Below are 27,262 nucleotides of genomic sequence, written 5' to 3'. Positions count from 1 at the left end.
TGCATTATTACCATATAACCATGGTAGTTACATTAGATTGTGGGCCCCTTCGAGTACCAGCTAGTGGCATTGATATGGACTTTGTAAAGCTATACGTGATATGTTGGCACTATATAAATACTAGTAAATAACAATACTAGATAAGTTTATAGCCTTTCAGCATGCAGAGTTAGTCTAACCTTGGAGTATCCTTTTATTTACAAAAATCAATATAAGATGCTGAATTAGACCATGATTTTGTGTAATTGAATTGTAAGGACTGCACTAAACAGCGTTTCAATAATGTGCACTCAATGTTGGAACACGGCACCAAACACGTTTTCTGTCACTATAAATTAAACAGAAATAGATGAAGAAGCAATGTCAGACTTGAAGTGAATATAAAATGCCGTCATGCTACCTTCGACCCCAATTTACTCAAGGACAAGTTATTGTTATTTTGTTTTGTTTTTTTAAAAAGTGCAATTAGGGCTACACAACACTGCAGATGTTATTTAGTGGAGGATCTGACAAACAGGAGACTTATTTATAGCAAAGAGAAAATTATACATGCACCGTGTCCAGAACATGAGGCGACAGGAAGCAAAGGGAGCAGGGAAAGTGCAATTACTTATCTGTATCACACCACACACATACAGGGACTGACACAAAATTAGGGATACAATAAAAAATTAAAAGGGAGACAATCTTAAAGATGTTCTTTAGCAAAAGTAACTTTGCATTTAGCACCAGTGCGCTACCTAGAATTTTTTTTAAGCTGGGTGGAGGTCCCTGTATTGTGACCCAACTCACCAGTTACCACCCAAAAATAGCCACAATGAATTCACACAGCAGAATGCCAACCAGCCAGTACAGTAGTCTTGGGTGAATATGTAGTTTAATTAAGTATTTTTTAGGCTATGAACATATTGATCCTTTATTACCAGACACATTTTTTATTTTTTGGTTTGTTTTCAAACATCCACAAACTTCTATAGCTGCAGACGATGTGAAATAACTAATTCCTAAAGTTTATAGCATTAAACACTGTATTTTCTCTCGCTATTTGGCCCCCTTCCGGCCAGTGACCAGGTAGCCTGCTAGCCTTCTCTGTAATAAATACAGAGTAGATGTGCACAAAAATGAGAAAGCAGAGTATCCAGATCCAACTGGAAGAACTTCACAGTTTCTATTGTGAACTTTGAGGATGAACTACTCCACAAAGTCTACAGCTACAGAAATCAGTGAGGATTAATTTGAAGGCTATTTACAGCTTGTTAATAACCTATAAATTGCATGTTGAAAGTCAGACCATACTTTAACCTTAAGGAAGGTCTGCTTTCAGAAGCCCCCTGCTTCCCTAATAGTAGACAAAGTTGGGGACCCCAAACCCAGGGAGAATCCTTGCCCCCCCCCCTGGTAACACCTGGTAAAATCTTCTTCAAATGGAAGAGCTTGGTATATTGCCTGAACTAAAGTGGAGGGTTAATAGCTGATGGCATTGTATCTTCAATGAAGAAAACAGATTCTCTTACTGGATAATCAAATTTTGTTAGCTGCTATTTATGTTAGATCCAATGAGCCGAATTTTGTTGAGCGAAGACCAGACTGATACTGCAAAAAACGCCCTCTATGATGTAGCAGTTCACATGAAAGGATTACTACCTGAAACACCACCACTGGTTGAAGCTATAAGCACTGGTAACTCAGGATCATCCTCATCAAATTAAGAATTAGACTTTGATTCCTACTACAAAATGCAACTTTCAACAGTAAAGTGACGTTGCAAATGCGTGAAAGATAAACAACCAGAAAATGTCCAAATAAAGCGATTCCAGCAGGAGTTTTTTTTAAAGAATTAAAAGTAGAAGAAAAGTATGATTGCTCATCGAAACTGACTGTAGAAGAAGCCATCCTTGTTTATCCTGAGATTTTTAGTGACGTGGGTAGAACCGTAACAGCAATGCCACTCACCCAAGTCAGTGTTGAAAGACTATTTTCAGCTCTAAAAATAATCAAGTAATTATTAAGAACTTCTATGAAAGAGGATCTGGCAGAAGCAATTCTGTTTCTTAGAACAACATGCTACTATTTTATAGCCACTTGATAAAAACAATAAATAAAACCTTATTGTTTTCATTTTTTTTGTCTTTTGTTTAAACTGGCCAATACAGTAGAGCGTCAGCTTCCTAGCCAGTAGTTCTGTGGTTAAATGATGTGTATGTTGCCTTCCTTCAATCAACATGGAAAATACATTAGCATATTATATTACAGGGCTTTTCATTTTATCTCAACACCTTTGCAACCAAACTTCACAAAAAAATTTAGACCCCCTACTTATTCATAAATCAATAAAAGTATTATAAAATTAAATATAACAATATTTTTAACAATATTTTTACAATAAAAAATTTTCTCAAGAAACATTAAATAAAAATATGTAATAAATTATTAAATGATTTATTATTCAATAATGCTTTCTCCTCTTAGGTATTTAGGCAAAAAGCTAAACATTTTTGTATAATAATTAACAATCCTGCTCGCTTATTGTTAAAAATACACTATTAATGCTTTCTAATGAAGCACCCAAATTAATTAGCCTATTACTTCTTACTACTTATTTCCATTTCGAGAACATGTTCTCAACAGGATTAAGAAATGGAGAGTACGGTGGTAAAAAAAAAAAAAAAAAAGTTGGTGTCCCCTACTTTCAACCAAGCTCTTTACCTGGCTAGTTTTATGAAATGGGAGATTACCCATAATTAGGATGGCATGCTGAACACTCATTTTACTAAAAACATTCAAAACCTCATCAATAAAATTGAGGAATGCTTCCTGGTTAAATGATCATGCTTGCAACTTATGGAGGGTCCCATTTTTATTCCTCACACAACAAATTGAATAAATTTCTGGAACGTACTCCAGCCACAACATGCACCGCCCTTTGCCCAATAGGAGATTTTCCCCTTTTGGTTTTCATTGAGATGTTAAAACCTACTTCATCAAGAAAGTAGATGTTTTTTCCCCCATCTTCCTTAGCAATGAGATCAAGGATTTTGTTAGCATAGCTAAGCCTTCCTTGAAGAGAGTGGGAATCATTGCGCCTTGCAGGAATTAAAGAAGTTCTTTTTAATGACCATTGGAATTTATCAATGCATTCATCTATTGTTGAAATAGATAAATTCTAAATTTGGCAAATAATTGATCCATCATTCCTCTGAGGTTTCTTCCGCAATCTTCTGACATTAACTTGCGTAACTCCTCCTTATGGGCTTTATTTAACTTTGAATTTCTCAGACCTCCTCTTGGAAATTTTTCCACTCCACTGGAAGATTCATAGGTCTTAATAATTTTGGTTGTGGTTGTACAATTACAACCCAAAACCATTGCTATCAGGGAGGAATCACTTCCAATCAGATAACTGTCTACCACTCTGGCCATGGGGGTAAGTGCAATACTAAATATAAAGCTAATACCTTTGAAGATAAAAAGATGAATAATTGTTATCTTAAAATTTAGTAAAAATCCATGAAATAAAGATATTTAATTTTAAAATTATATAAAGTAAAAAACATAATAATTGACAAATAATCAATTTATTTTCATATATTTGTATTAATGTTTCTTGAGAAAAACGCATGGTAAAAATATTGTGTTATATTTAACTTTATAATAAATGTATTGATTTATGAATAATTAGAGGGTCTAAAAATTTTTTTTGAGAAGTTTGAAGGCAAAAGTGTGAAGACAAAATGAGAAGCCCTGTAAATACAGAGGAGTCAGAGGGACCAGAAACTGAGGAGTCAGAGGATTTATCTACCGACTCCACAGCCCTGGTATTCATATGTCCAACCAATGTCTTGACATCCAAGGACAAGGGATCTCCTCAAGTCAGCAAAACTTGAGGGAATTCTTCATCCTTGGAAGTTCAAAGGTATTGGTTTGGAATTATCCTGCAACATCAACAATACAAAGGATTTGTGCTATCCTGTCAAATTAAATTAGGGAATAACCTTTGAAGAACCCAACGTATGGTGTTACCTGTTAAACATTTTGCTCAGTGTGAACAATTACCAGGGTACAATCCTTCTGATGAACGCATTCTGTACTAATCTAGTGACGATGGTGGTTTTTCTCTCCAAAGTATCTACGGATCCCAGTGCTGCCAGTAAAAAAGGGATTTTTGAGGAATTATTTTATCTTTAATTCTTTATTAATTATTATCATTGTAACACCCTATACTGATTTAGATGCTTTAAAAAAGACAAAACTCTTGTGTGTGCTACTTTGAACATTTTGTCCATTTATTTGTTTTTTTAGAATAAGGGTTTGGTGGACTCTATACTTGTTGTATTTTTATCAAGAATTGAAATTTTAGATCCTGGAAAGTCTGCTTGAAAGTAATTCCGAACCGGAAGAGTAGGTTGTCTAGATTTCTAATATCTCACAGAATCAATTCACAAACTTTAAAAACACCAGGATATGGATTTGCATTTTAAAAAGCTGACAGCTAATGTCTAATGAGATTTAAAAATTAGAGTCACCGGGCTGGAAATAAATATGAATCTCTTTGTGTAATGCTTTGCAAATTGAGCATTGCATATTAAACAATTGCCTATTTTCTCCATAAAAAAACTGTCTGTCCCACCCCGCCCCATCTCAGTGCTGTTATATCAAAGTGTAAGGAGTGCTTTAAGAGTTGATTTTTCCAAATACTGGGATATTTAGGGCAAAGCGGTCATCAAGGAGGCTGCCATTGCCGCTGCCGTTGCATGGCAGTCATGCTGATCCTCCTGTTCAATATTCCATGGCTTTGAATAACCTACTCTGCATTGTTCCAGGTTGTTACCCTAAAAGTCAAGCACCTAGAATTTCCTAAAGATCTGTCATAACAAATCTTAAAAGTTTTTCTCTAATGACAGCTATAATAAGACCAGGACCTTTTCATCTTCTTTTCACCAGACCGCATGTGCAGAATATTCCATCATTTAGCGAAAGACTGCAGCTGGTCCCAGATGGACGCATGGCTAAAGAGTTGAAATTTTCTTACTCATCATGCTAGGTGGGCTCTATGCTTGTGTAATGGTTATTCTGCCCAAATCCCCCAACCAAGGCAGCGCAGCATGGACTTATCTTAGCCAAAAAATTTCATCGTTAAAAAAAGAAACACTACAGCTTAAGCATTTGTTTCTTATACATTTATAAAGTGCTTGTCTTCAGGTTCTGCACTGCCAGCTTGCCTTGGACTTCTAGCAATCTTTATTAATCTGCTTCATCCGGTGTTTAATGATTAACAGATCATGTCCCACTGGCAAGGAGAATGGCTGCTGGGGACAGATGGAGTCACATAGCTACAAATAACACAGAGCAGCAGAAAGGCAGCTGACCGAAGATGTTTTAAGTTTAAGAGCTTCTTCAGATGAGTGTTAAATGTTTGCACTGTATCTGCACAGGGTGTACAAATTCCAAAGCATAGAGATAATGACATCATGAGTTTATTTCCCCATTAATATTGTGAAATGAAAGGTATATGTATGTATAAGATGCTTGTATTTTTAACTAACATTTTGTACCAAGGCAAAATATTTCCCGTCAAATATAACCTTGGCTCAGACCCCACACGCTGTCTGCCTCCTAGACTTCCAAGCCAGCACCTTGCATTATCGCCAAGCTGCAATCATACACAAGTTAACAGGAAATTATTTTAGTTTTAGGCACGCAATTATAAAACACATTTAAAGCAAAATGCAAGCGTTCACTTATGTGGCTGCCCCCAAACTTCCTGCATTATGGAAATTAAAAATGGTACTTTTTGCCCCTAATATTCTGGGAGGTGAGGTGACTACTGTGGCTTCTTGAAACAGAAACTCTGCACAAAAACACAATAATATTCCTCAATAGTCACAAATGTAAATCTACCTTCAGTGTTCTCCCCAGCCCCTTTGAGCTAGACGTACCACCCAGCACTTTTCAGTAACCATCCAGCTGTTTTTAAGCATTTACCAATAATTTGGTCAGAAAACAGGGGCCACCACCAGTGTACAATTTCTTCCCACTAGGCTTGAAAAAAAAAAAATAAAAAAAAATTCTGTGCAACAATTGCAATTGCAAATCCAGTTATTACCCAGTGCCATCACTGGATTGCAGTGTTCTCCCCAGCCTCTTTTAGCTGGGTGCAACACCAAGAACTCTTCTGAACCACCTGGCTTTTTTGGGTCGGTTACTAAGAGTTGAGTTACAATATCGGGTTTTCACCCACCTACAATTTCTTCCCATCCAGCCTAAAAAAATTCTGGGTTGAATACTTTGTTGCATATAGTCTTTGTAGAGGAAAGAGCTTGTAGAATAAACTGAGAACACCTACTCAATACAGGCTGCCTGCAGCAGGTGGAGGCAGATACAAACCAGTCACCCTGTACATGGAGAGAGAGAACAGCAGTGACTGGTCTATATTACAGATATTTCCAGCACACAATACAAAAGCAAACATACCAAAGACTGGGAATATTTTGCAGCATAAAATGTTTGCATTGGTAATACAACAAAAGAAAATTTGTCACAACTCAAGGTAAAAATACTGTAAAATCATTTGGGGGGTCCTTCCCATTGAATAGCATTGGATAGCACACCAATTAGGTAGACATAGTATACTCAAAATCATAAGAGTGGGGATCAATAACAGCGTCTCATACTCCAACGCATTTCGCCACTTAGGCTCTCTCAGGGGATGCGTAGAGAGGGTTATATGAAATGTATGCTCATAAGATGTTCCTGTTATATAAGTGCAACAGAAGTTTGCCAGGCTTGCACTGGATTCAGGATATTTGTAGGTTGCTTGGAGTAGCACAGACAGATATTTTCAAATTGGTGTTAGATCCAAAGGCTTGAGTACCATGTAGAAGAAAGAATACATGACAGGGTTGTGTTCTATTGGGAGCAGCAAGGAGTGCAGTGTTCACATACCCTAAGATTTTGGCACATGCGCTTTGGATGGGTGTAAATGCGCATGTGATGAAATTTAAGGCTATATGAATAATAATATTAATAATAATAATATCAATATTAATATAATGGGTCCAAAACTATTTAAATACCTGAAATAAATTTGGGGTGTTCATTTTTGAAATGCCAATATGCTATACTTGCAGCCTTCCCTCCCTGAATGATTAGAACTAAAAGATATTTTATATTTTTTTTTCAATGAACCATGGTTTGGGCGGGTAGACATTTCTACATGCTTTTACCATCTGCTGTTGGTAGGTCATGTTGGTGGTCTGCAATTCCTCCACAGCCACAGGCTTCTAATGCCAGACTAAAAATAAAATTCAATGCAGGCCAAATCACATACTATAGTAACAGCAGATAGGGAAATATATTTGGACTGAGAATCTACACAGTTTCCATAAGTGTTATTCTTCTAGAACTCCGGATCAAGAACTGCTTTCTTTTTTGGCAAAAACACTTGTTACTAGCACTACTGGAAAACACACTGAGCAGGGAGCTGCTGCCAAAGACATAGGCAGCTGAACAGTGTATGAAGATCTGTGTGGAGTCAGACAATGCTGAAAGAGTTTAAACTCCGCTCCTATTTAAAAAGCATATGGTTTTAAGATTTAGATCTGATCAATATCACAAAATGCATCCAAATAACAATTTTACTTCCTTTCCTTGCAAAGTGACATGAGCCAAAAAGCATGTCCAAAACAGCCAGAAAGCAAACTTATGTTTTTGTTACAGTTATGTTTTAATGCCCCTCAATTCCCCAGATGCACAAATCGCCATTTCCTTAGCTTTCCTACTGTTGTTCCATTCAGCTGTCGGAAGCAGACAACATGCAGTACTTTCAGAACAACATGTGGATAGCAGCCCGGGGTAAACCACCAGCACTGTTAAAGCCAAACTTCCCTGCAGTGGGGCAAGGTTAAGTTCCAGATACACGTAAAGAGCAAGACTACGCCCCTATTCCCAGCCACCAACATCATCCCCTACAAAGCAGGACAGTAAGGGTCTGACCACAACCCAAAGATTAGATGGATGGCAGATGAGCAAAACAGAAGACAAGTAAACTTACTCTTTACTCTCTATAGACCAAACTTTGTAACCCTTGAAATAACGTTTAGTTCTTTGGGAGCCCCAGGTATAATTACTATATCCACAGCTCACAGTATATTGGTGTGATGGTCAGTGCAAAGAATGCCTCTTACATTGCTGGCCATTGTGAAAAATGTCACCCTTAGAGATAGCCAAAAAGATCACTGGTGTCACGGGAAAGTTGACCTGAGAGGTCTAAATTATGCATTGCTCAAGCAACCCCTAGTAACTCCCGGAGGAACACTGATGAGAAACACTGGTCTAGACAAACTAACTGTGCAGGGCGTATCCACAAAGGTTCAGCTTTAAATGGGGATGCTTAAAAAGGGTGACTACAGCTTCTCCTGGAGGCCAAACTGTAAGGGGAGAATGTGATGTTTAGGGCATAGGCCTAAAGTGAACATTTTGATTTGCCCTGCATAAGACAAGCTCAGGTTTATGTTAAAATTACCCTGTATACATCCTCAAACTAAACAGCAGCAAGCATAAATGGACTGCCATAATGCAATCCACAAGGCACCACATTACCACTGACCTCCCGGTGTAAATGGACTTCTGTGGGGGGTTTTAACCCTCCATTGTGTCTAAAGCCTAATGGGCTATAACCAATTACTGTTCAGAAATAACGAAATGTGTTCTGTAGTACAGCAGAGGAGAATGCTGAAAACGTTGCTTGGGATTTCTAAGTATCTGCCCCTAGATCTCACTGTATTTCAGATAGCTAAAAATGCAATTTTTATACTTGCAGCTTTTATAAGATGACAAAACATGGGGAAAAGAGCATAAACTGCAGAGATGTACTGGTGCACAAAAATCAGGGCAACCTTCGAGTAACCTGTAAGGTCAGTGTAAGGGTTGGGATGAAAAGTAAAATGTAAAATTATTTAGTCCTTGGGTAAGGACCATTGGGCAAGAAAGAAACAGAAGGGTTGCCACTACTGGCCTTCTAAAACAGCAATCTGCCTGAATGTGTTTGCCACGGAGACCAGAGCCAAGCATTCAGAACATAAATGATAAAGAAGCAGCTCCTCATTTTCTCAGCAAAGGGGGGGACTAACCTTTAAAACTTAAAGGTTTCATTTTTCACATTAAATCTGTGATAATAAATCCATGTTAGAAACACAATCAGCTGAGCTTTAAAAAAGTATGCAATAATGCCTAGGCACCCCAGGTTCTTAAAATCCTATAAGGTGCTTGCCAGAACTGTGCCAATAAAGGCCCAATCCTGTTTTTGGATAACATGGATGGTGCAACATAGGGGGGGGGATATTGGTAAAAAAAAAAAAAAAAAGGTACCTGGTATTTGGCTTGCACCTCCGCTGATTTGTTAGGCACCATATAGGACTGTGCAATGGATACCAAAGCAAACCTAGGCAAAAAAGTTCAAAATGTCTACTATGTGCTGCATTATTTATGTGTATCGGACCGTTTACAGAATAAGGGTTTTTGACTCTAGTTTTACTTTACAGCTCATTTCTGCATCCTTCTCAACCAGATGGGCCAAATAAAACCATAATTTGCTTTGTTTCTAAAAGCCAGCAGTGGAATTGAAACCCGTTGGCTCTTGTAAAATCAGCCATCAAACACAGCCCTAATATACAAATGTCATACATTCTCTCAGAAGTAGATGGGAAGGGTGCACTTTTTTGTCCTTACCATATGCCGTCATCGTGCCAACATATGGGCCGTCAACGACTTTCCTGTTTTCCTCCGCCAGGGCTTTGATGTAGCGCTTGCTGAGATCCAGAATCTGCTCGCGGAGCATGGTGCTGCTTTCGTGCTGAGTCCGCTGCTGGATCGTGAAATGAAGCAACATCATGCCCCAAATAAAGCCAAAAGTCACCAGAAAAAAGCCCAGCTTCTGGGAAGACAACTTCCACGGCGTGAAAAAAGCCATGATCTTTGCAAGTATCTGTTCGGTCAGAGCAGTGGTTTTAAAGGCTGAAAAGAAAGTTTAGATCCATGATATTCGGGTTCACGAAGAGGTCTGTAGCCACAGCATTGTAGTAATCAGATCGCTTGTATTTGGTTCCAAAATCCTGCAGAAAAAAAAAAAAAAAGATTTAGTTACAGACTAACCAAACCAAGACGTTTTTGTTTAGATTTTTTACTAACACCTTTGTATAGCTATAATTTCTCTGTTACTTTAGGATAAACCAAGCATTAAACCGCTATGCAAATTTATATTGCTGTCTCTGTGTTCCCTCGAGGCATTTGCACCCTTTCCACTTGTCTCCATGGCTATTGTTAGGCTACGTACATACATCTGATGATTCTCGTCCGATTATCGTTTCAGGGCTGGTATCGGACGAGAATTAGGCTTGCTTACAGCGCTCGTCCAACGCTGTTCATGGATCTGTCCTGGCAGATCCATCAACAACAGTAATACAAGTGAAGGGGAGAGAGATCAGTGGGGTGCTGCTCTGTCTTTCTCTCCCCTCCGCCCTCCATAGAGCAGAACAGGGCTGTATGTACATCGTTCATGCACCTTTCAGTCTTTGTCGTTGGAAAGGATTGTGAAAGATCCTTTCCAACAACAAATGTGTTTCCAGTCTAATGCGTCTACGCAGCCTAAGAGACACAAAAAGTGATGGGAGATTCTAAAATATACAACAGTCACTGGAAAAAGAGGCAAGTGTTGATCATCCAATGGAAATGCTGGTGTCAAATGTCTATGAGATTTATACTCTCATTGTAAACATTTCCTCTACTTCTGGTTGCTTCTCTATGAATAGAAATACATAAAAACCTCTGATGGGATACAGACTGCAATAAATAAACTGACAAAACTAAAATTAAACAAACAGTTGTCTGTGAAGTTTTTTTTTCTATCAAGTTGTCTGTGGCTGCATGCAAGCATTGTGTTTTCACATCTTCATGTCATGTAATTAGTATGTTGTTACCTGTGACCAATATATTTTTTTTGTACTCAGTAGAGTTTGTGCAGGCTCACCAGACATGAGGACCATTTGCACCAATCAATGAGTTCATATACATTGTCCAAAATAAACTAAACTAGATATATAGGTTTCTGTGTAATTGGTCATTTAGTAATTTGTGGATGGGTTTGGAAAGCACATGCTTGCTAAACATACGGTACAGGAGACTTTTATCACAAAGTTTCTCAACCAGGGTTCCTTCAGAGGTTGCTTGGAGTTCCTTGATCAATGAGCAGTTTGTGCCTCTCAGGTCAGTTTAAGTGACACCAATCTTTTTGGCTATCTGTAAGGGTGACATTCTTATGAATGGCCAGCAATGTAAGAGGCATTTTTCCTACTGACCAACAAACTAATGTACTGTAAGCGGTGGATATAGTAATTAAAGGAAGGGGTTCCCTGAACACCTGAAAGTTGTTTTAAGGGGTCCCCTATATTAAAAAGGTTGAGAAACTCAGATTTAGAATCTAATTTACAAGCCTTGTATTTTAGCATGTCAAAGTTACCTGTCAAAAGGTTAACAAGGTGAACAACACTTTTGGGTGGGCAGATCGATTAATATTATTTAACCTGATAAAGAATTCAGCAGCTTTTTGGAGGGGGTTCCTATTGGTTGTGGATAGCTAAAACTTGTTGGGAAATATCAATCCAAGGGATAAAGCACAGTGGGAATTCCAATTAATCACTGGAGGAAAATGAACACAGGAGCATATGCAGCGTTTTGTGCTTTTCTTCCAATCTATTATTGATCAGAACAGTCTAGCTCTAAACATTCAGTGGACCTGCTTATGTCTATTAGGTCCTAACAAAAGCGAGGAGCTAAAGGGTGCTTTGGGTTTAAATAAAGCTTGCCAATGCTTTACAAAGTTGTAAAAGAATCCTGTACACAGTGCTTTTACACAATCTGAAACCCACGTGAGGAAGTTCTTTAATGGTCGTTATGGTAAAAATAAGCATTTTATTACATCTGGAGTTTAGGTGATTTTTAGAGCAAGGTCACATGAATTCAAATAGTAAATCATGTGCCTGTAAATCAATATACAGATATGGTCACAAGGTTCGGTTATTGTACAAATGTTAGAAATAAGAAAGACATGTGATCCAAGAAAAACAGTGACATATAGAGAGGTTGCAGAATCGGTGGCCACCTTAGATTTACAGGCACCAAAGACTTATATATACAACTTACATTGAACAGTGAAACTGTTTCCAAAAAGTAGCCATTCTGTATGATAAAACACCATTATTAAAAAGTCAGAGAACATTCAGACGTACTCAAGCTGACAAGCACCACAGCAACTCAAATAATCATCCTACAGGCACAACGCACAATCTTAAAAGAGAATCTGTATTTTATTTCATCCAGACATCGGGTTTGAACTATTCTGCACACAGCACAGCCGGAGGAGAGGAGTTTTTTTTTTTATTTACTACCTTTAAGGAATACAACTAGTTTGTACCACACCCCCAGACAGTGATTGGACAGTGAGGGAGAAAAAGCATCCTGAAACTAATCTTTGTCATTCTGCTCTCTTATATAGAGGTTGTTCCTTTAGCACCTGAGGATGCCAGATCAGCTCACCCTTTTCTCCCAAAATGAGCTTAGCTGCACAGAGAGGTCTGCAAGAAGTGGTTACCAAGTCAAATTTGGGTACTTAGAGTGCTTTCATTATAATAAAACCACAGCGAGTTTTTTTTTTTTTTTTTTTTGCTAAACTAAAACTACAGAATTCCCACCCCTTCAACAACTTAGAACAAACTTAGAACATAGTAGTTATTTTTTTTAAAGAAGAACTAAAATCACGCTTTGAAAATCTGCTTTGCAGAAAAGAAGAGGTGATATGATCTGCAATGAAACATACTTGCCTGTCTGAAACACTGAGCTGCACACGTATGGGTTGTGATGGGTATCCCAGGGGCTGCCAGGACAGAATGAACTATCACACACATGTGCACTCTGGCCTGGCCAATAAAGGTGGCTAAAGAAAAAGGAAAAAAGCTGGCAATGCCCCCAAGGGTCAGATAAGTATTTAAAATGGTCAGGCAGGTAGTCCAATTCCAATATCCAATATAAGAACTGGGATAGCTGATTAGTCTCCTGGTAAGATCAGGCTAATGAGAGAGTAAACCTGACTGCTCCACAATAATGGAATTAAGGGGTATTATGCACTTTTAGGGATGCAGCTATATGAAATCTTCATGAAAACCATCTTACAAAAAATATATTCATGGTATTGCAGTTGCAATTGAAGAGAAAAGGAGATATACAGGTGACAATTATTCACATTAATATGGTAAAATATACAACAAACTTATGGAAATCTCATTTGTAGGCACATCTCGTTTCCTTCCAAAATGTCTATCAGCTTCTGCAAGAAGGTTGCTCGAATTTCAACTATACATAGCAATGGGTTGTATCTGTTTTGTAGGGCTGCAATGAACATCTCTTGCTGTCTTTATGTATACAAGGTAAAGCATTTTGTTGCATCTCTTTGTAGGGTTGCAGTGATATACTGGTATCATGGTATACTACAGTACTATAATTGTTCAAGAAGCCTGGTGCCTCGGTAGCTACAATTCTTTCCTTTGCAGCGCTAGGTTCCCAGAAATACATTTTAGCCAGGACATAGAGCTTGTATGTCCTCTCTGTGTTTGCCAGCTTCCTCCCACATTCTGAAATAATGCATTTAGGTTATGTAGCTTTTCCCAAAATTAGCCTCATGTTAATAGCATAACTTTGGTAAGGACATTAAATTGTGAGCCGAATGAGGAACAGTTAGTGATATCTGTCTATATCTATAATCTATATATACGGTATGTATATATATATATATATATATATATATATTATATATACATACATATACACACACACACACACACAAAGATAATGATCTCATGCATATTTACTGGCAGTAATTAGCAACAAGTTTGACGAGGCTGATAACTAGCATAATCAGTGGGCAATCTATGGGGATGCTGACTTCAACTTACCTTAATAACGATTACATTACTAATTACATTAATAGCTGTGACAAACCCATTGCTAAATATCAACTATCAGCAAATGTGTTTTGTATGATAACCATCAATTATACTATATATTATTGATGATACCCATATCATTCCGGTGCCACATCCACAATTAAATCTAGACATCATTTCACCTTTCAAAATTAATTTTTCAGGCACCGCCTATCATTTGGATCAACTGATTACATCAAAAACTCTTTTTCTTAAAAACATGTTTTTTCATTACTGTTTTTTAAAAACATGGCATCTGAGTACACAGTTTTTCATTCACATTGTAAGATGTTAAAACCATTTGTCCCATTATTCGTTTCTCAATGCGTTTTGCAACATACACCTGCCGAGTCCATTTGTGTGGGATAGGACCTTTATTCTGGAGGTCTGCACACATGGATAGATTGTCCTGAAGGATACGGATTTGAGAGAGAGATTTGAAGATACAGTACTTTGTTCTGTGGAAGTCCCATGCCTCATGAGCAAGCAATATATGTTGTGAAAAGAAAAATGGGGCAAATGTTTTAACATCTTTATTACAATGGGAATGAAAAACTGTAAAGTGTAAAGTTTTAAATATTTAAACTCATGTTTAAAATTTTATTGAAAAATAAAACGGTTTTTAGAAAAATATTTTATTAATGTAAGCAGTTGATACAAGTTATACTCCTGAAAAATCCAATTTTGAAAGGTGAAATAAATATACATCAATTACAGTACCTTAAAGTGGACCAATCATCATCCTAAAAGGGTAGACATTTTTTGTGTTTTTTTTTTAAAAAGCTTTTTAGGAGGAGGTTCTCTCGCCTTTACTGTCACAGCTTTTACACAGGTAAGGACACGCAATTTTTCAAACTTCAAATTTTTAAACTTTCAAAAACTGAAAGTTCCTCTCTAATTTATTGCCATACTAGTGCACCTCTACAACCCTACAGAATGCTTTAAATTGTATATATGTATATATCAAAAATGGTTACATACATTGTATACTAGGAAGAATGGGTGGTGAACATTTGCAACCAATGTAACAACATGAAGGCATAATTACCTGCCGAATGTACCCAGTGCTCAACCCAGAAATTTTAAGGTGGGTGGCAGCCCCTGTATTGTGACCCGACTGTTCACTAACCACTCAAAAACAGCTGGGTGGCTGCTGAAAAGTACCGGGTGATGCGCCCAGCTAACAGGGTCTGGGGAGAACACTGAATGTACCCATTACTTAAAATAAAGGTGTTGGTTGAATGTTTGAAATCTTTTATCAGTAGTTGAACAGCAAAGATTGCTGCATGCAGGACTATTTCAAGATGCCACACTTGCTTCTACAAGAGAGCCAGTGGCCAACACTGCATTTATTTGGCGGTTATAGCATGCACTAAACTCCTGAATGTACCCATTAAGGTATTTTTTTTTTTTTTTTTGCATTAATGGGTACTGTAACAATCATATTATTCGGAGAAAGGAAACCATGATTAGTGGTCTTTTCTTTTTTTTTGTGCCTGTCCATGCATATGAGCTGTGGGTACACTCATCATCTGTCAGATAACTTGTGGGTTCCTGCAGCTGTATAATAAAGTGTATACTATGCTTTGTGCAACAAAAGTGCCATTTATTCTTAATGAAACCCCAACAGATCTTCAGAGCACCAAAATACAGCAGGTCAGATTTGGGGACCACCCTGGAGCCTTGGGCAGGCCATTTATGGTGGAAGTAAATTCAAAACATAATTATGGCACAGACCTATTGGTGTGCAGCTGCCCAGTAGCTTTGAAAGGTCCAGGGCCTGTCATTGCTTCATCTTGGCCACCGGCTCCATGGCAGACATTGTGAACTATTGTATGGCCACACAGAGCTGAGCTCTTAAAAACACTGTGCATACACTGTATAATGTAGAGCCTAAACATTTTCTGCAAAAGAGACACTGCATGTCTCTTGGGAATTAGTACTACCTCCTGGTTTTCTGAGTTTAGGTCCACTTTGAATGAAAAGTTTCCCCTAATGCAGCAGATATGTATGAAATAAGTGTGAAAGCTTCTAAGTGCACCTGTCCTAAAAAAAATAAATAAAAAAAAATAAACCCCGACACACACTGCTACTTATACCATATTCTCTATAGAGCGCAGAATTTTGGCAACCAGTCAGCTCTCTAATATAAAACACACACCAGGTGTTTTCAAGCTGTTAGAAACCAACTAAAAACAGACATTCAAGTCTTTTGTGATCTCTGAGAATGTTTCAGAATCAACATGCAGCTACTAAAATCGGGATGACTAAATGTTATTCGATATTATACCGTTCAACTAGAACATGACAATTCCTAAAGCCTTGTTCACACAGCTGGTGAGAAAAGCAATTCACTGGCATCAACCGCTATGCTGTTCTTAATGAAAAATCCTTTGAACATTGATAGCCCGTGGTACTCAAAAGCCTAATATTTATACCCTTTGGGTAGCTAGAGGTGTGACATTACGCTATGTACAGTCTCAACTATGGGCACGGTTTCTGGAAACAAGTAAGCGGCAACCTCATCACCTGTGTAAACTAGCCCTTTGCCCCCCCTAGTCTGGGTACAGATGCCCTTTAAACATACAAAAACCATATAGCAGATTTATACAGAGAACAAATAAGGTTATCTACAAGGTGACAAAAGACCAGAATGCTGCTAATAAATTTGTCTCTAAACCCAGTCATGTTGTGTGTGTATTCAAAAGTCTTTAAACCATGTAAAGCATAAGCAAACAGAACACTACAAAAAATATGGTAAGATATAAAACACTAGAATTGTCACAGAAATTATGCTATGTACTTGCACACTGACAGAGCACATTCCCATCTATGCACTTGGGCGGCGCTGTTCTGTGTTGCATCAAATAGGCTTAAAAAAACAGAACAGTGGTCCGAAAAACCAGACCAGCAGAACGCTGGACAATATTGCAGCCTAGCAATTGTGAACAACACACAAACACGTAATAATTACTTGACGCAATCATATAGAACAAAAACACAAAAGTACAGAGTGATTTATAGAGTGCATGTATAGAACTTCAAAAGCACACAGGATGTTAAAAAAAAAATCAACCCAACAAACTTGCATAAATCATAAGGAACAAGGTGCCAAAGTTAACCATATGTTCATGTGTAATAAAAGGGGAAGCAAAAGACAAAGGCCCTGATTTATTAAAGTTCTCCAAGGCTAGAGAGAATACACTTTCACCAGTGAAGCTGGGTAATCCAGCAAATTTGGAATGGATCTGGTCCAGAATTGAAAACATTTGTTAACAAATACCTAATGACATAGAAAATCCACTCCAGGTTTTCTGCATCACCCAGCTTCACTGATGAAAGTGCATTCTCTCCAGCCTTGGAGAACTTTAATAAATCAGGGCCAAAGTCTGAAGCTGACTGGTTGCCACAGACAACCACACTCCTCTCCCAGGGGTTGGAAAAACTGAACCTGCACCAATAGATGGAAGGATCAGACACAAAATAGCAGCAATAAATGTGCATAGTGTTTGCAAAATCATCCTGTAACTTCCCACATTGAATCATATAAATATGCAGGCCAGACAGAATAGAATGCTTTGTTAAAATGTATTTCTCTCCTAGCTGCCTGCAATACATACTCTGCTTCTATAATGATGCAGTCTGACTCATCACTGCCATTCTAATCAGATCTCTATATACCGTGTTGGTAATTAGTGCAGAAATCCACAAGTAAACCCTGTGGCAAATGAATGCATTCACTGCAGGGTGGTCAGAATGAAAAGTGACCCCAATAGTTTGACTGCAGGAGGTAGAAAGCTCAGCTTAGTCAGGCTCTGCAAAAACACTTTATATAAGAATGTTTAGAAAGCACCTATGAATAAATAAATCCCACCTCAACCTAATAAACCCACAATCCAGATTTGCTTGCTATAGTTGTTATGCAGTAGACATACTGTCCTGCCAACCAGCAAGCAGTTGGAGTGCTCCCCCACGCCCCACAATTTTTAGAGTAGATATCAGGAAGTGTTACTATTGGATGCTGGTAGTGAGGGATGGTTTGCAGTGTTCTCCCCAGCTCCTTTTAGCTGGGTGCACCATCCAGAGAGAGAGAGAGATAGATGGATGGATATAAGAGATAGATGGATATAAGAAATAGATGGATAGATAGATAGAATAGAGAGTGAGAGAGCAATACTAGTTTCCATAGAATTTATCAGATTTCTGCTATAATTTTTGATTGATATGGAGTGGTGCACAGCAGTAGTAAATTAATGGTACATAATAAATAACAGGAGGTCTCAGTCATTTACCTCTGCCCGTGCACTAGTGTATGCCCTGTGGTGATGGTCAATGAGAAGCAAAAAGAAAATGTAACTTTTTTTTTTTTTAACTAGAAACTAAACCAATTACATTCTGCAAGTGTGGTGCAGTGTTCTCCCCAGAAACGTTTTTAAACTGGTAAGGAAAAAACGATAGGTCCCCATCTTTCCATTAACCACCCAAAAACAGCCAGGTGGATATTGAAAAATGCTGGGTGGTGGACTGGGCAGAACACTGTAGTGCTTGATTAGTTCAGTTTCAAGTGAAATTTGCACGAAATTAGCATATGATTTGTAAAATTTTCTGCATTTCATTGATCATCTGTAATGGCCAGCTAAGGATGAAATGATATCAATTAGCCTTCAACATTTAAAACAAACCTAAAGTGAGCAATGAAAGGTTGTCATAAACATAATCAGGTGTCCTGCTCTCTAAACATACCTAATCTGTCTATCCACAGATGCTGGGGTAGGCCAAGCAGTGATCTCGCTGGCCCCTTTTAGCCAGGTGCACCAGGTGGCATTTTTCAGTAACCAGCCAGCTGTTTTTGAGTGGTTACTAAAGCCACCCACCTACAATTTCTTCCTACCCAGCTTAAACAAATTCTGGGTTCAACACTGCCAAGGAAAGAGAAAGTTGTGCTACTTTGGTGTAAGCTATCAAGGAAGGAAATGCAATCTTGCCAAAAGTAAGATCCTTTTTATCCCACCCAAAAGCAGACCACCGAGAGGAGACAACATATCCAGCAAAACACAATGAAGTAATGGGATTGACAAACCAGAAGACATTTATCTTCACATCTTTCACACCATTTCTAAAACTGTGCTCAAGTATTTCTTAGAGAACTCTAAGGAAACATAAGAAGCAAACATTTAAATTGGTAAAAAGGAAATGGTAATTACACGTGGTTTGTGCCAAGATTTGTGGCATTATAATATGCCACAGTCAAACTAAACTGTCTGTTGGCAACAAAGATAAACAGGGTTTGATTATCAAGCAAAGTATTTGCCCTTTCCCAAGCATAGCCAAACATTCAAATAACAGTTTTCCCAAAGCCTTGGCATCCAATGGTTCACCAGCAAAGCCTCACCACTGAGTAGCCCACGTTCATCCCGAATCCTGACTATTCACAGGGCCTTGAATTCTATTAAAGGTTAGATTTAACATCAATTTAAAAAAACCTACTGGATATCAAATACAGACCTCATGCTAGTGGGTCTTTCCATGGTGGCTGTGACAAAAGCAGCAACGGAGCACAAAGGAAGCACTGGCGAGGCAAGTATAGAGCGTTCAGGGGTGAGAATTGCAAAGAGGTTCTCACTCAACCAATGCAGGATAAGACCATATCTATAAAATGTAAACCTGTCACTGAAGCACATTTGGTTTGCTAAAGCACCATGGATCAAATTTTTCTGAACAAAAAACATTTTCCACTTTAATCCGTCGTGGTGTTGCCAAGCTTTTTTCCAGGCTCCATGCATTTATTCCAGGTATGGCTGCATGACATTTCTCCCTAAAGTGACAACACTGCAACATTCCTGTGTAATGAGAGTTAATAGAGTGCATGGGTGGTTTATACGACAAAGTGACAGTGCAGGAGGGCTATTGGGAGGGGGAAGGGACACCTAATTATCATAAAAGTTCTTTAACAAGAGACTTTATGGTCGGATATCCAGATATCGAGATATTTTAAATAAAAGTTGCAACAAAATTTTGCGTGACATCTAAAATAAGATTTTAGCAGTTGGAGTATATACTTAAAACAGCCTTTCCTGAACTTTAACATGGGGAAACCCTTAAAATAACTTTCAGGTCTTCAAGGGAATCCCCACTATAATTACTATATTCACAGCTCACAGTTTATTAGTGTGGTGGTCAGTAGGAAGAATTCCTCCTACATTGCTGACCATTGGGAAGAAGATACTTTACAGATAGGCTACATACACACTAAGACATTCATGATCCTTTCACACAACAAAAGACTGCACGATGCGTGAATGAACGCTGTGCATACAGCGCAGTTCTGCTCCATGAAGAGGGGAGGGGGGAAAAACGAGTGAGCGGCACCCCAGTGGGCTCTCTCCCCTTTACTTCATTGTGGTTGTTCGTCGCTCACGGATCCACCAGGACAGACCCATAAAGAACATCAGACAGCTGCACAAGTCACATTCTCATTTGATGTGTGTACATAGCCTTAAAATAAACTGAGAGGCACAAATTGTTAGTTGCACAGGGAACCCCTAGCAAACCTCTGGTGGAAGCCTGTTTGAGAAACACTGGTTTATAGTAAACCTGACCCGAGTTCTTCCAAACTGTATTCTTTCATACAGAACCTTCTGTGCTATAATCTGATACAGAGAAGCTACCCAGTATACTGTTACAACACAACAATAATGCCTTTCTTCCATGAGTTAATCCAGAGAATTACAAAAGGAAATATTAATTATGTTAAATGAAGTAAAGTCTCATCCGATTCTGGTACATCTCACGGAAGGAACAATAAAAGGCTGCGATTACAGAGAAGACTTGATCCCCAACAGGTCTTCCATGTAGCTCCAGATATTAAATCAAATGGCACCTGTAAATCAATACAGTGACAAGTCAATCCCGGGCTTACAGCAGCTGAATACACATCAGATGTAACGCACACCGCTCAGAACACAAACACACAGGTTAATGTCCCAGATAAGAGGAGCTGCCAAACTGCCATTATGTCAGCAGAGATTAAAGCAGCAACTGGCAAGATAAAAGCTGCATTGGGGCTGCAGAAATAGTTCCCAGATACACCTGAGGGTGTTATCACCCCATTGCAATAGGACGTGGGATGAACAGTATATGACTCATTGCAGTCAATTTCCTATAAAAGGCAACTATGTGATCAAGGCCGGAGCTGTAAAGCCTTTAAGCAAGATTTCTAAGTGATCCATACACAGTAGATGGGGGTCTGATGACTGCTGCATGATTGTTCTGTAGGTCACTCATGACATATGCAAGTACATCTATACAATAAATGTATTATATTCAAAGAGCTTTAGTTTGGTAGAAAAATCTATTTTGGGTTATCAATTATTTGCTTGTACAAAGCTGTGCCTTGACTATGCATATTAAAGTATTCAGATAAGTTGTTGAAGCAATAAAGCCAGCTCCCATTCACTTCTGTATCTATAGGCATTGTGTAGAAATTAATACCACCAAATTTTGGAAACCTGCCAGCTTTCTACCAATAGGCCAAGACCATGTAGGTAATTCCCTAACAGTTAGTTGAAGGCTTGCCCATCACCACAGTCATGGTCGTTTGAGCGTTGAGAGGCAGTTTGATGGGCAGTTCTTGGCATGTGTCAGCAAGGGTCTTGCATTGGACAGATGGGCATGGGTTAGATAAGGTTATTTAGCTGACTTCTTGCCAGTTTCTACCTCCATGCTCACCTACAGAACTAAACTCAACTTTCCTCACCAGCATCTTCATCCAGTCTTCTCGTTCAGCATTTTACCCAGACCCTTTTAGCGGAGTGCACTACCCGGCACTTTTTATTAACCACTGAGCTGTTTTTGGGAGGTTTCTGAAGAGTTTGGTCACAATACAGGGGCCTGCCACCCACCTACGATTTCTTCTCACCCGGCTCAAAAAAATTCTGGGTTGAACACTGTGGTTTAGTGTCTTTTCCATCTTAATTGGCTGGGCAAGCTTGCCATATGGGAATGTATACTGAGCTGTGCAAGCAAACTTATCAGTTAAAAATATTGGAGAGTACAAAGTGAACTTAGGTCTCAAATGTTGACGACTCAGGAAGTGGTTAATAACTGTCCTTGCCTACATGATCACCACCCAGCTGTCAAATTCTGCTGAACTGTGCATGCACACCCCACTGTTGGTTGCCAGGATCTACAGCAACTCGGCTTCACTTGCGCATGCAGGGAATTAAACATCCACATGCCTGCCCGGGACTTAGGTAATTCTGGTTAATCAAGATGCACGATCATCTCCAGGAAAAAAAGAAAAAGGAAGGTGGTGAAGCTCTGCAATGAACCAGGGATAGGCAAATATCTTGTGTTTATTTCCACTTTAGGCGGCATAATCAGGAGATTCATTACAATCCAACCCGGTGAAGAAAGAGTGACATTGCACACGTAGTTTTGTCTTCATAAAAGATTGGCTAATTTGTAGGTCTTTAATCTCTAATTACCTCCTGTGAATTCCCCACTGTGTTTGACTGATATTCCAAAAGGAAAGCCTGGAGCAGCAGCCCTGAGCTCTCATAAAAAAGAAAAACATTAAATTGTTGCAAATACCAAATGCGTTTTTATATGCCAACTTCAGTTTTCGTCATGCATTATTGCGGGCTAAGCTCACACAATTTTTAAGCCCTGTTGTGCTGCAATGGAGCCTTTGAAATACTTGAATGGCTCTAAGCCAACACGCCTAAATGTGGCATGGAAGACTCTTTCCTGCAATGCAAGGCATTATAGTGCAAGTAGTTCCTATTTGAAAAAACTTCTCGCTTGGATAGCAATATATTTTGCTGCCACTCTGAAATGTTAGAACCTTACAAGAATCTCAAAAGTCAGATATAAGCTCTGTGTTCCCCCAAGCCCCTTTTAGCCGGGCCCACCTCTTGGCACTTTACAGTAACCTCCCGGCTGATATTGGGTTGTTACTGATCAGTTAGATCACAATACAGGGACTGTCACCCACCTACAGCTTCTTCCCATCCAGCTTACAAACATTTCTGGGTTCAACACTGAAGCTGCATTCGTCAGTGACCAGCGCAAAGCCTCATAACACGGGCTCTTACAACCCCATGTGTGAATAGGTTGAGAAAATTTTATAGTGAATAGATTATTTAGGCTGCATTACCTTATAAAACAATGCCATATTTCCTAAGATCAATTAGCTGCAATGAATCTTTGAAGCTGCGCCTCAAACGCTTTACATTTTCTGCAGTGTCAGATGTGGCCCGTCACCACTTTGTACACTGTTGTACCGCACTATTCTCCTGTATTATTAGCCAAAACAAAACCTCAAGCAGAATTAAAGAATGCCAAGTACTTTATTCCTATTTGACATACACGCATACTTTTACATAGGTGTTTGATGAAGGGATAGCTTGGGTTATATATTTCAGTACTATGGCATGTGGTTTACAATGATAGGAATGTTAGAACATATATAAACCAATCTTATTCAGTATTCTTGGATTTATGGCTCATTGGGGCTAATCTTAAGAAATTCTTGTTTTGTGAATTAGCAGCACATTAACAGCTTGCATGGCAAAAACTCTTTTGGTTAGCGTGGCAGCCTAAAAGTTCCAATTATAAAAATGCTCGAAAAGGCTGGTCATTATTGCAGAAAGACAGGTGATATTCCTTCTGCAAAAATCCTTCTTACCCGACTGTTCTGTGGATTTGTCAAAAAATGCTAAACTGTGCAGCTCTGCTTTGTCTCCGGCTTCCCCTGCACTTGCCGGGACTGAATACATTGCTGCATGCCTGCACACAATTTCATGTCATCACAGCTTGGTCAATCAAGATGGCCAAATATTTCAGGAAGGAAGAAGATGGCAGCTCCATGCGACAGAGTGAGTATAGTGGTCATTTGTTCCTACATGAGGGGTTGACCATGCTGCTGATAAATGCACAGCAGAGTTCTCCCCAGCCCCTTTTAGCTGGCCGCACCTCTCAGCATTTTTTCATCCAACTGCCTGTTTTTGTACGGTTACTGAAAAGTTGGGTTGTCGAGAGCGCTGCACAATTGGAGCATAATGCAAAGAGGTTTGAAAAACGGAACACACTGAAGGGGTGAACATTAGAAAGTTGGAACATATAGGGGTACCTGGATTCATATACCAACAACAACTCGGAAGACTAACTGCCTGCCCACTTTATATGACTATCCGTCTACAGCTTCTTGTCGTCTGGGGACAATACTGCACAGCAGTGGCTTTGCATTGTCATCTTGCAAAAGAAAAATTTGCAATGCATTTACTTCCTCCCCCCAACCAAAGGGAAGCTGTAAAAAATTAGATTTTGGTTTAACATACCAAGTAACAATGACCAAATCATTGTACAAGAGTGCAACAAATCTGTCTGGTCATCACAGGTAATAGATAACCAGAGTTTAGGTTATTTTTTTCCCTTAAATTTGTCATCTTGATAAATCCGTACCCGTCTCAGGCTTCTACAGACAAAGACAGATTTCATTCTTTGCCCTCAGCGCCCCATGTTCCCAATAGTCAGTCAGGTAATCGTTACATTGCAGAGGTGTAAAACAAGGCAGACAAAGACCTGCCTCCGGCTTACTGTGATTCATTTCCTTGACAGATGAAATCATCACAATCCTGGGAGACCCAAAACCTCCGCAAACATAGGCAGAAACCAGCAGCATTGTGATGCAAGAACTCAACTCAATACTTTACAAGCTAAAGCAGAACTGCAGGCAAAAAAAGTTGGAAAATTAAAAATGTGAAACTTCTCTAAGCTACCAAAGGATTTGAGGGTATTCTGTCCAGCATATGACATATACCCCTCTATTTCCTGTAAAGACTTTGCAGTTTCCTGCCCCCCTCCCACTGCGGCTCATTTAATATTTAAACATGACCAGCTCCTGCAGTGAGCAACTAGATGGCCTAGGAATCTGTAAGGCTGATTTATGAACAAGTGTTTTACTTGGTCATGTAGCGTGCCAGAGGTATATGAATCACCAGAATGATGAAGGATTTACAAATCTAGGCAAGTAAAAAAAAGGTTAACCAAAAAAAAAAAAAAAAAAATTTGATCTACCACCTTAACCCGCAACACCCCAAAACATTTGATTGATGGAATGAGACCCAGTTTAATGGAGTTTGGTTAAAGTGCAATATTCTACCTAGATATTGTTTTTAAGCTAGGTAGGTAGGTAGGTAGAAGTTGTAGGTGGGCAGTGGCCTCTCTATTGTGACCCAACTCTTCAGTAACCACCTAAAAACAGACGTGTGGTTACTAAAAAATCCTGGCCAGTGAGCCCGGCCTAAAGAGGCTGGGGAGAACGCTGAAAATGCAAATAAAGTCCATTATAAGCTTTGGCAATTAGGTAGGCGAGCATTGCAGAAATGGACAGACAATGTCCCTTAATACATTAACACCAATTCTTGTGCATGCACAGCTCAAAAGTTGTTGCCAGGGAAACCCGGCAATCCTAGTTTCACTTGCGCAAGCCGGGTATGAATGAACTCCCGCATTGGCTGGTATGACCATAGCTCCTATCAAGATGGGCTAAGATCATCTCCAGCAAGAAAAGAAGGAAGATGGTGGCGCTCCGCATGGAAACAGGGATAGGCAACTGTTTAGTTGAATTTTTTAACAAATCAAACATCTTATCTGTTTGGAATATTGCCACCTTAAATTGCATAATGAGGGCATAGATTACATTCCAACCCTGTGTAAAAAAAAATATATGACACACACTTATACACTTACTTCATAAGAGATTGACAATTTGTAGGTCAGTCTCTAACTCCAGTGAGTTTCCCACTGTGTTTGACTGATATTCCAAAAGAAAAGCCTGGAGAAGCAGCCCTGAGTTCTTATGTAAATTGTTGCAAATACCAACAGCATTTTTACAGGGCCAACTTTGCGTTCCATCACGATCATGCACTTTAACAGGTTGACTTACCATGGTTTTTAAAACCTCCAGAAATGCCATGTCATACTCCAAGGGTGTTTTTAAGACCATCATTAAACTACCATGCCACATCCCAAGAATAACAGTACCAAAAAACACTAAATAAACCAAAGGGGCTTTTTAGGCATACCAAAACATTAATTTAACCAAATATAATAAATAAAATTCACAAATCTATTTCACATTAAATAACACAGCTATGTCCACAAATGACATGCTACATAAACTGTATTTTAAAATACATTAAACATGTTTAGCATGATCCATTTCTTAGAAGCCTCCAAGCCTGATGCGTTTTGCAGAATTACATCCTGTTTCAGGAGCACATTATGGCTGCATACACACATTCAATAATTGTCATTGGAAAGGATCTTTCACTATCCTTTCCAACATCAAAAGACTGAACGATGCATGAACAACCACTGTACATACAGCGCTATTCTGCTCTATGTAGAAGAGGGGAGGGGGAGAACAAGGTTCTTATACGATATTAGCCCCGAGACGATTATCAGACGAGAATTATCTGACCTGTGTACTTGCAGCTATTAGAAAAAAAAACATATATATATATATATATATATAAAAGAAAAAAAATTAAAAACATGCTTTATTTCAACAATTTTTCAGGGAAGGAGACCAAGGAAAAGATCCAGGAACCAGACACCGCCTAAACGGGCTGTATACTAATCTTGAAGTAATGGTGGATACACAGAAGCCACAGTGCCAACATTTCCAAATAGCAATGATTTAATTCCCAAAATACTTTTTAAGACATGTTGTGCTACATTGGAGCCTTTGAACGAAAACTGTAAGAACTTTTAAGGCTGCAGGCCAACATGCCAAAATGCATGCAGGACTTCCTCATCGGATACAATGCAATAGTAGGCCTTATTTAAAATAAATTTGAAAAAATTTAATTGATCTTAATTAAGATTGATCTTAAATTGTCTTCTTATAAATACATTTTGCAGTCACAAGGAAATAATAAAAATGCACAACACATACAATCCAGAATGGCCTGCTCTCCATATATAAACATGTCTTGTTCTACAGTACTGATGGGCTGACTTTGGTTCTAGCGGCACATTTTGAATGGTCTCTCCATGTTCCAAATTTCCTGTACTCATAGTTTGCCTACAAAAAAAAGGACTTTAAAGGGTTCATATCAGCTGCTACTTGCCAGGCTAAGCAGATGCCCTATTTTGTTTTAATATAGTAGGAATGTATTAGAATCTTAAGAGAAGCCTTTTCAACCAGGATTCTGTGGATCTTC

At 38.8% G+C, this 27,262-nt stretch overlaps 1 protein-coding gene across 1 annotated transcript in view; it reads right to left on the bottom strand.

Annotated features, from left to right (window-relative positions):
* The window catches only part of MGAT5 (alpha-1,6-mannosylglycoprotein 6-beta-N-acetylglucosaminyltransferase), a 98,243-nt gene that overhangs the window by 61,266 nt on the left and 9,715 nt on the right, over window positions 1-27,262 (bottom strand). Inside the window, exon 2 of the mRNA XM_072418078.1 lies at window positions 9,727-10,109. Within this exon, the coding sequence (XP_072274179.1) occupies window positions 9,727-9,967 (241 nt within the window). The 5' untranslated portion in view covers window positions 9,968-10,109. The remainder of the gene's footprint in view (window positions 1-9,726; window positions 10,110-27,262) is intronic.

The sequence above is a fragment of the Pyxicephalus adspersus genome, chromosome 7 (genome assembly GCF_032062135.1).
Source record: "Pyxicephalus adspersus chromosome 7, UCB_Pads_2.0, whole genome shotgun sequence".
Taxonomy (NCBI): Eukaryota; Metazoa; Chordata; class Amphibia; order Anura; family Pyxicephalidae; genus Pyxicephalus; species Pyxicephalus adspersus.
Note: the sequence above shows the minus strand (reverse complement) of the source record. Positions and strands in the feature narration are given on the sequence as shown.